The following is an 11,057-nucleotide window of genomic DNA, read 5'->3' as shown; positions in this document are numbered from 1 at the left end:
ATTCTATCGCGATATTTCATTTTCCTATCATTGTCTAACATTATACCGGTATTACCGTGAACGGTATAATATGGCCCAGCCCTACTGCCCATCATTACTTTTAAAAACTGAAGGTCAGTCAGTCCAGGGAATTGCTAAAACTTTGAATGTGTCCCCAAGTGTAGTCACAAAAACCATCAAATGCTACGACAAAACTAGTTCACACTAGTAAAACTAGTTGGGATGAGATGGACTGCAGAGTGAAGGCAAAAGGGTCAACAAGTGCTCAGCATGTCTAGGAACTCCTTAAAGACTGTTGGAAAACCATTTCAGGTGACTACCTCATGAAAGTCATGGAGAGAATCCCAAGAGTGTGCAGAGCAGCAATCAAAGGGTGGCTGTTTTGAAGAATCTAAAATATTGAGCATGTTTTCACACTTTTTGTTTACTTCATAATTCTATGTGTTCATTCGTAGTTTTGATGCCTTCAGTGAGAATCTACAATGTAAATAGTCATGAAAATAAGAAAAAAAACGATAAAATGACATGTGTCCAAACTTTTGACTGGTTGTATAAGTTGGTATCTGACATAGCAAATGTAGAGCAGGTCATCCAGATTAAATTAAAACATGTCACGATTTCATCTAAGGGCGTGCAAAGTCAATCTTACCAATCCTAGTTGATGTAATCACAAATTTATACATAGTATTCTGATTTATATTTTTACACAGCTCAAAAAATGTATACATGTGTAAATATTACCACTTTCCTGCCTACATGAAGAAATATTGGTAAGTTTTATGCACGTCTTCTGTCCTAAAAAGCTTTTGTAGTTTTACTGTAATGACACATCTTGTGCTTGTCTTCCTGATGAGGCTCTTTGAATTTAGGTCACCAGAACTACCGCAGAGTTTTTAGCTTCATAGCTGGAACGTCAGCAGCATTGACAGGGTGGGAAGTGATGTCAGTGTCTTCCAGTACTTTGAGTTGGTGGCCGAGTGCAGGCTGAAATCTGATACAGTTTAACTGGTATTGCATAGTGACGTTTTTATTAACTTTATCTTTTTTTACTGTTTTGGAAAAATCTTTATCTAAGTATTCCTTATTAACCTAAATTCATCAAAATTTTTGGAAGAAAAATGTTTTAAAAGAATTCTAACTAAATTAAATCAACAGGGCATTGCTTACACTTTTACATTGTGTTGCATTCCTGTTAATTAATCTTTGCAGTCAAATAAGGTGTTTATTTTGTTTGCCTTTCCTAGAAGCAAGCTTTAAAGTTTGCTTTATGATGGATGTGAATAAAACTTGTAGCAAAGCTACAACTGAGAGATCCTTCTCTTTTTCATCTGCCTTGTTTTGCATACATGACAGCTGTTGGGACTTTGGAAAAATAATCACATTATATTTTGTCCATGGGGTTGATCATTTCTGTGAGGTCTGAAAGTACTTCTTTTGCTTAGTGGACAGCATGCCAAATGGAATGCACTTGTGTTGGTGATTTCAGTGCGTCTTTGTGGGCTCAATAGATGTGCAGATATGCAGGTCTGTTATCCGTAGTATATCACTTCAGTCAAGTGCATTCAGGAAGCATCATGTCTCACAGGCCAGCAAACAGCTGTGATTGGCACGCCATCAAGCGGTGATTTGAAGAGCGCTTGAGTGCTTTTGCTTTGCGCTTTGTTGGCATAGCACACATTTGAAATATTATTTGATCATGCTCATTTAATTGTGGGAAGCAAAATGTCTAATTGTACAGCCTATTAATAACAAGCAGGGCTCGCTTTACCCCAGAGGATGGTGCTTCCAAGAATTTCAACTAGATCACAGGGCAGTTTTCCACTTGATGTGTTACATCAGCTTGTCCAGATAACCTCTGTTTTTTGACGTTGACTGAACGTATTGCCTCCTGTGGTGGTCTTGTTGACGCCTCAGTGAAGGGAAAAAAAAAAGATTACTTCACAGTCTTGCACGAAGTAGGTGGCCTTTAGTCATTCTATAAATAAAATAATTTGAAAATGAGTCATGTCTTTCATGTGAAGTACCAGGCTCTTGAGTAACTAAACAGATTCTATGGATTCCAAAAAGCAGATTAGTTTTAAATTAATATATTAAAAAAGCTAGTTTTGCTGCTCAACTTCTTCGTCTATTTTTATAGTTGCCTTTATAATGCTGTTAATTTATCTTGGGATAACTTTTTTCAAGACTCTATGTGACTGCATTCATAAACTACAGCTATGAATCATTTGCACATTTTATTTTAAACTTTAATAATGTTTCGTCAGTTTCAATGAAAGGTCATTGGTTTTTAGTTCTGACACTTTGCTACTGCATGCTTTTTATCTTTAGAAAAATATATATATTGACCTGCCTAATAATGCTTAATTACAATTTGCAGACTAATTAGCAGCCTGATTTACATAATGCAACACTTGCAAAAGTTAAGTTTTCGGAATTATCTGGCTCTTGACCTATATGTTCTGCTTGCATATACTCATCCCCCACTACATTTCATGGCGAAAAAACTTTTTCTAACTTAGAGTTAGGTATGAAACAGTACACTTTGTTGTGTGCAAAGAGTTCAACTATTCGGTGCAGTCAGCAGTTTGAAAGCATGTTTGCGTGTGCAGAGTGCAGATGCGAGCACTTGTTTTGAGTTCAGGTCGCTAAAGCCTTTTATAAATAGAAGCCAATACAGGCTTTTGACTTTTAATTGTAGGCCCATAGATTATTACAGATATAGGTAGTTTACGTTAGGGTGCTAAGATGATATATTATCTTTCTGTGTTATCTTCAGTTATGTGTTATTCTATGTTATCTTCAATTACATGGCTAACCTTAAGTAAGCTCCCATAACAAATTGTATCTGATACCCCAGACCTGGCATATTGTGAACTTTCACAATACACTTACTTTCTCACCTTTCCAGTTTACTGTATCCTAATGGATTGTAAGATTGATGAAAAAAATAAACAGAATTTAAATCCATAGTTAATCGTTTGAATAACTTTTCAGGAACAAATGCTAAATAATTGCAGAGCCTGTTTTTTCCGAGTGTTTTGAAAAGCATCTCGACTTAATGCCGAGTTATGCTTCCATTTTTTCTCATACGTCATTGTGTAAAGACTTTGAAGCAAAGATGACTATAAAACTCAAAAACAACCCCCCACAGAAACTGTTACAGTATAAAAACGATTAGATCAACCCCCCACAGCAAGAGTTAAAGCTGTACCGGAATAAATGTGGCAGGTCACAACAGAGTTATTAACTGTGTAGCTTTATACCTGATGTGCATCTACCACTACCAGGGCAGGGTTTTTTTTCTGGATTAATAGAACTGATTTTGATTTACTTCCAAAGAGCACTCACCACTATTTATGCTTTTTGAAATGACCGCCTAAAATCCTAAAACATAATGTTAGGTTTACTATCTCAAGCTGGGTAATGCAGCAGGACAGTGAATGTAAACATAAAAGGAAAGACAGCAGAATCCATCTTTCAGAGTGGCCCAGCCAGAGTCTAGTAGGAATACTGTTGAGATACAAGAGTTGACTTATTTTTCTCAGAGTGCACAAAATATTTAACGTGTGTATTATTTTTGTGTTAAGCACAGTTAAATACCTGTGACTTGAGTAATGGCGAAGTAAGATCTTATCAAGAATTAATGCAAAAAACAAAGATTGTACATGTCTGTTTTAGTGCTGCATACTAAGCAGTTAATGGATAGTAGATGAATCACTAGTATTTTCTGCTAATCCATTTACTCTGAAGGTTCAAAAGAAGTCTTATCTAATGATGACGTTTTTTTCCAACAGGTTTTAAATGACCTAAAAAAAGACTTAGACTTACTTACTTAAACTTACTTATTAGATTAACCTAAATTTGCTATTGTGGTGAAAAATATCCTGCTCGACATGCAAGCCTTCCAAGCACAGAAAAAAAAACATCTCATAGAGCAGAGAGTTCACTTCCTATTTTGTATCACCGCATAACTATCAATGCCATCATTTTTATGTGGCTTCAGCATTTGCAGTGCTGATTTTCATGATTGAAATGTGCAAATAATTGAAAATTTATCAGCAAGGTAGCAAAGCATGACATTGTACACAGTGAGGCCCTTGCCAAATGTTGTACAGATATGTCTGGCTTTTCTATTTAAATGCAACTGTGTTATAGCAAATCAAAAGCACCTGAAGGTTACGTTTATTTGTCAATGTATCAGGCTTTTTTTTTTAATTATCCTTTCTTTCTATTAAAAATATATTCATGTTTGCAAACTGTTTATTCTTGGAGATCAGGATACTCTGAGAGACACTTAATAAGGATAAAAGGCCTTGGTAAGGATGTGTGAGCTCACCATCACTGATACCATCTGAGTACGGTATCTGAAGAGAGCAGAAGCATCATTTACCCATAAGTGTGGGTTAGAAAAGGCATGACAGCCTGCAGTGTTATCAAGATTGCAAGCAAGGCATAGAGCCTTCCATCAGACATTACATCCAGGTCACAGTTTCTATTTGAATACAGAGAAAATGGTTTCTATGGTAAGATGTTTTGATTTGGACGCAAAAAAATGAATCAGTGTGCAAAAATTGTCTGTGCAGAACTGAGCAAAAGCTAGAAGTCACTGATAATGTGACTTTCAATAAAATGAAGGTAGTTGAAAGTCAAAGTTAAAGAGTTTGTGTTTGCTAATTATTGAAGAGTCAGCATAGCTTTCATTGTATTCTGGTCAAAATAACAGTCTATATGTGTTGGCTCAGCGGTTCTTAAACATTTTCTTTCATGCCCTTCTTCAGAAGTCCATGAAAGTTCAAGCCTCACACTCTAACTTTTAGCAATCATTAAAAGCGAAAAGTTATCCAAGTATAATTTAAATTTGTAAATGTCGGTACAGGAGCGTGAGTCATTGTATAAGAAGGAAATCTGATTCCTTCAGACCCATCTCGCTTCATACTTTTCAACTTAGATCGTCAGTTTTGAATACATTGCAAGCAGTATTTAAACACATCTGGGAAAGCGAGGGCATCTCTAAGAGATACCAGGTTTACTGGGTCACAGATGTAGAGCGGGCTCTGTAGATTTGTGAATGTAAACGTTCGTCAACAAAGGAAATGACTTGCAGCTACCGTATAATGAGAGTCAGCAACTTCCAGTGAAAGGGGGTGAAGTAACCACTAATGATCTTTAACCCTTTTTGAAGTGATTACCAATGAGAGTGCAGAATGTCATTTTACATTACCAAAGCAAAGTCTCAGGAGATCTGAGTGACAACAATTACCTCTTCTGCTGCGTCTATATGATACACAACAGTAATTTAGTGCGTGTGCAGAACTCATGTTACTCAGCCTGATTGAGACGGACATTAAACAGACGAGTCTATGCACGTCAGATTTTGGGAAGTACCCCTCACGTATCTCAAATTAAAATGAGGTCGTTCTTCAGCTTATGCAGCGAGTTTTAAATCATGGTCCTACTTCAAAATTGCAAAACTAATTGAATGTGTTGAGGATATTGTGGGCTCACAGTCACTATCACTGCATTATCATAGTGTGCAGGGAGTTGATTGGTCCACTTCTGGACTTGGAGAAAATGTCTCTCCTCTTTTTCTCCTGCAATCCAAGGCAGATATTTTGGCACTTTTTATACATAGAAATTCATAGAATAATGGCTACAGTCTTCTATGAACTTACTGTGTGTATATTGTTGTAAATATGCATAGCAAGGGTTTTTAGCAGTGTGACTTGAGTTGAATGCCCCCCTGGTCAAAGTTGGTTGTCTGTCCAGTTTATGCTCTGCTGCCAACCCTGAAAACATGCCTGTATTGAAGCAATGTAATGGTAAATGGCCTGTATTTGTATTGCGCTTTACTTAGTCCCTAAGGACCCCAAAGCGCTTTACACGTTCAGTCATCCGCCCATTCACACACACATTCAGAGACTGGTGATGGCAAGCGACAATGTAGCCACAGCCGCCCTGGGGCGCACTGACAGTGGCGTAATGTAAAGCCTTTTCTTCATGTTTCTCCTATATGTGCAATAGGTTCTGTTCTACAAAGAATACTTAATAACATTTTGTTGTAAAAGTCTTGATGCATGCTCAATCATCCAGGTAAGTAAATCCCAAAAGGTTGATTCTGTTCGTCTTAGACGTAGCGTTTTCAGTGGGAGAACTGATACTGATGATGTCACTTGGATGAATGACGAAACATTTCTCCCACTGAAATGTTTCGTCACTCAAGCGCCGGTGTCCTGCAGGTTTTAGATGTGTTCTCGAACCAACACAGCTGATTCAAATGGCTAAATTACCTCCTCGACATGTCTTATTGCCAGGCCTCTTATGTTCTCCAGAGGCCTGGCAATCTAGGCAATCTAGGTGAACAGAATCAACCTTTAGGATTTTTTTCTGAACTGGAAGATCATCACAATACAACAGTTTTAGTATTTCTATAGCAAAGTTCATCAAGAAAATGCAGAATTCTGCACTAAACATCCTGAACTTTTGAAACCTAGTGTGATTAAGTCAGCCTACTAAAGTCAATGGATGATAGACAGTGCCCTGCCTTACTTCTGTTATATTCTAGGATATTAGTAGACATCTTGAGACTAAATGTTACCTAATGCTAATGCAGTATTTTCATATAAAGAAATGCTGTATTATTATATTACAAGATAATAAAACTCAAAATGGGATTACTTTTTAAAGGGACAAATATTACACCACCTTCACATAATGGAAGTCATTAGTCACACCTTCCTTTTGTTGCATGAGAAGTTCTGTAAAGAAGATGTAATAGGTTGGACAGGCGGATACTTGCCCTACTATCTCTATTTTTACTTTATGGTTTATTCACTATATATGGGCTACAGAAGACATACCGTTAGTTGTACTGTTATCGCTAGGTGTTTTTTTTTGCAAACCACATTTCATGTTTCTAATCAGTTTGTTAGATTATAGACCAAAAGTTTCTTGGTATTCCGGAAAGTGAAAAAAAATCCAGCTGAGCGCGTATCTTATGTATGATTTCATATCCTGTCAATATTATAGATACATTTATTGAAAGATTAAAAAAAACGTTGCTGTTGTTTTTCATTTTTTGTAATCAGTTGATCAGATGCTTATTTTTTGAATGTTTCAATTTTGTGCAAACGTTGGGGGTTTTTTCGCATTTATCCACTGTCGAATAAATGATAAATATCTGGAGATGTGCAGACACGGGGATTGCTTAATAACTACCTCACACATAATGGTAGGATGTGACCTGTTATAACCTTTTTACTTGATTGCGAATAGGGAAATAGCACTTCAATAAACTTAGATGTCCCATGCAGCAATGTCTAGTAGAAGTGGCTTTTTGGTAGATAAACACATCTATCTTTAATTAGGTTTATCCTTTATATATTGCTCAAAAATTAAAAGAACACTTTTTAATCAGAGTATAGCATCAAGCCAAATAAACTTTGGGATATTGACCCAACTCCTCCAGGATGGCACATCAGTCGTTGCCATTGTAAGAAGATTTCCTGTGTCTTCCAGGACAATATCTAAAGCATGAAGGTAATTCCAGGAGACAGGTAATTACTCCAGGACAGCTGGACAGGGCTGTTAGAGGTTCTTAACACATCAGTAGAATCATAATCTGCTACTTTTGTGCAAAGAGGAACCAGATGAGCACTGCCAGAATCCTACAAAATGAACTCTGGCAGGCCACTCGTGTGAGTGCTTCTGAACAAACAATCAGGGTGGATTGAGGGCCCGGCATCCTTTAGTGGGCCTACTCTAGTGTGCTCACTGCCGGGCACTGTTAGGTGTGAATGGCATTTGGCACAGAATATCAGAACTGATAGTTCGACCACTGACACCCTGTGCTTTTCAAAATGAGAGCTGGTTCACCCTAAACACATTTGATAATGTGAAAAGGTCTGGAGAAGCCATGGAGAACATTATGGTCCCTGTCACACTGTTCAGTTTAGTGGTGGGTCAGTGATGATCTGTGGAGCCATATCCATGGAGGGATGCACTGACCTCTACAGGCTAGGCAACGGCCGCCTGACTGTCATGAGGCACCGGGATGAAATCCTTGGACCCATTGTCAGACGCTACGCTGGTGCAATGGGTCCTCGTTTGCTCCTTGTACACAACAATGCCTGCCCTCATGTAGCCAGAGTATGTAGGGAGTTCCTGGAGAGTGAAACAATTGATACCACTGACTGGCCTCCACACTCGTCTGACCTAAATCAGAAAAACACATCTGGGACATTGTGTTTCCAACCCCACCAGGTTGCACCTCATACTGTCCAGGAGCTCAGCGATGCCCTGGTCCAGATCTGGTCATCATCTGTCCCCCAGGACATCATCTGTCATCTCATTAGGAGCCCTGACATTGTCAGGCAGGCATGTGGTGCCAATACTAACTACTCCCATAACGTCCATATCAGTAGATATATCCAGTATAATATTTCTTTCCCCATTGTGATCCTTTCCTTTAATTTTTTGAGCAGTATATTAATTTTTAATTTTATTTGTTTTCCACAGAACCATCATGAAATTCCACAGTATGAAGATGGATGAAATCAATAAGATCATACGAGACCTATGGCGCAGCACCTACAGGGGTCAAGGTGTGTCTCACATTAACAAGAGAGCGCTATTATTAATTTGTGGTATTTTCAGAAATACTGTTTTTCCCCCTCCTTACTGTCATTTATCTATTCTCTTCTCTCTCCAGATATTGAGTATGTGGAGATCAGATCTGATGTGGATGAGAATTCATCTGCTGGAGTGAGGCGGAGGGTTTACAACTACAGAGTAGTTATGGTGAAAGGAGACACAGCTCTGGATATGAGAGGACGCTGCAGCGCTGGCCAAAAGGTAAAAAAATGATTTTTTTTTTCGGTTTTGTGATTACATCGCATGAAACCTGCATGTGACATGCAGTAAAAAGGTCAAACTTCTCAGTGAATCAAACATGATGTGACCATTTTGTTGTCTTCCTCTTTAAAAATATGATTGTGTGTGTCTAGGTACTGGCATCGCTGATAATCCGTCTAGCTCTGGCAGAGACGTTCTGTCTGAACTGTGGGATCCTAGCTCTGGATGAGCCCACAACCAACCTGGACCGAGAGAACATCGAGTCACTGGCACATGCCCTTGTAGAGTGCGTATATACGGATTCAGTATTCTTACTGCTATACCCGTGAAAACCCTCATTAATAGGATGCAACAGCTCCTAACATTAACTGACAGCTGTCTCTTTAGCCCCAAAACCAAATCCTTTAAATAGTTTAAGTAGCAAAGTGTCAAAGTACACACTTAGGGAATGTCAAATGTGCTCGGTCCCATTTATAAGCCGCCTCATCACATCTGGAACCTCACTTGGGCTTAAAAGCTGTCATTAAAGTAGTATTGCAGTACTAAAAAACAGACTCCTCTGTTTGAATGTAGATTGGTGCTATCCTTCAAGCTTCATACTTTGTCCCTACACAGTGCCCAGTGAAGTGTTACAGGATGTAAAGGTTGTCATTTGCCCATTCCTCTGTAAAAGTTGAACTATTTTGGCTTTACTGGAGCAGACCGTGTAATGTATCGGACAGAGAAACCAGCATCCAACCTGTCAAAACATTAAACACAGACTTCTAGTTGTATACCTTGGCAGCCACTGTCTTCCTTGCAGTGGGATGTAACTCTTTATCTCCTGCTGTTTTCTTCAGAATCATTAAGAGTCGCTCTCGCCAGCGCAACTTCCAGCTGCTGATCATCACTCACGACGAGGACTTTGTGGAGCTGCTCGGGCGATCCAGCTACATTGAACATTTCTATCGTATCCGTAAGAACCAGGATCAGAACTCTGAAATCACAAAGTGCAGCATCAATTCCCTCTCATCCTATCTTCACTGAGCACTGAAGTGATTCGAAAAGCTGCTTTGGAAATGTAAACTAATGCTTTATCTCTTTGCTTTGATTTTATTTGGGCAAAGACCACGTTCAGGTTTGCTTTTCAGGAGGCATGAAGAAAACTCATTCGCACATCATTTGTTTAATAACTGACTATAATTTAACTGATATGCAAAGGCATGTTTGGTTGATAGTGTTTGTTTTTGAAGTCAGTCGTCAATAACCTTATATAAACGTATTATAACCGTAATTATCCTTAAGAAACTGTTAGAAGAAGTGCCAAAACAAAAGCAATAGGCTTCTGTTAACATCAGAAATATTTAAGGACAAAAAGCTTGATTCTAATCCATGAAGAATTTGCTTGTTGTGCTGGAATCCAGCATGAGGAAAAGAGCTGTTTGGATTTGTTTTGGGGGAAAAATAAAACTGCTAAAAACTGTCGAAACTTTTCTACATATTTATTGAAATACTGCTCTGACTAGTGACCAGCAGCCATCAGATGGCATTTTCAGCAACAGCACATGCTTTGCTTAAAAAAATAGGGGGAAATTACACATTGAAATTCATATATAGCTAAAAAAAAAAAAAAAAAAAAACCCCTAAAGAACACATAAGTCACATATCAGATTGTGATGAATGGAATATTCAACTTGAAAAACTTAGCTGGTGTACATTTGTCATTAGCTGAGAATAAAATTACAGAACATTCAGTGGAAACCAAAGTTATTAACCTATTATCACACCCCAAATCAAAGGTAAGATTATTTAATTGCTGTAGATTTATTTCAGAGAAACACAGCACCTTTATCTCAAAGTTGCTCATTGACCACAACTTAATCAAGAATTTTGTCACACAATTCGTAAATTTTTTTTTTTCTTGCAATTGGCAAATGTGATAAGGCGTGGGCAAAGCAAGTATAAGTAATCTGTTATCTGCCAAGACTTCAGAACAAACTTGAATCTGACTACAGCCAAACAACCACTTCAAGGGCTTTTTTTGAGGACGCATCTTCTAAAGGTTTTCACTCTAAGTACAAGTATGGAAATGATGATGATGATGCTTGTGCTAGTGTCTGCTGCGCTGATGAGTCCATGTGCTGCAAATCCCGTCCGGAGTCTCAACCTAGACCATATCATTGACTTGGCTGACCAATACAATAAAACTATGTATGAGGTAAGGGCTC

At 38.2% G+C, this 11,057-nt stretch overlaps 1 protein-coding gene across 1 annotated transcript in view; it reads left to right on the top strand.

The window, feature by feature from the left end:
- Positions 1–10,477, top strand: part of rad50 (RAD50 homolog, double strand break repair protein) — a 31,068-nt gene extending 20,591 nt beyond the window's left edge. The window contains exons 25-28 of the mRNA XM_005926403.3: positions 8,515–8,600; positions 8,708–8,850; positions 9,003–9,136; positions 9,690–10,477. Coding sequence (XP_005926465.1) covers positions 8,515–8,600; positions 8,708–8,850; positions 9,003–9,136; positions 9,690–9,876 — 550 coding nt within the window. The 3' untranslated portion in view covers positions 9,877–10,477. The remainder of the gene's footprint in view (positions 1–8,514; positions 8,601–8,707; positions 8,851–9,002; positions 9,137–9,689) is intronic.
- The last annotated feature ends 580 nt before the right edge of the window (positions 10,478–11,057 follow it).

This window comes from Haplochromis burtoni, unplaced genomic scaffold (assembly GCF_018398535.1).
Source record: "Haplochromis burtoni strain Fernald_Lab_line unplaced genomic scaffold, NCSU_Asbu1 Contig_83, whole genome shotgun sequence".
Taxonomy (NCBI): Eukaryota; Metazoa; Chordata; class Actinopteri; order Cichliformes; family Cichlidae; genus Haplochromis; species Haplochromis burtoni.
This window is presented reverse-complemented; position numbering and strand designations above follow the sequence as displayed.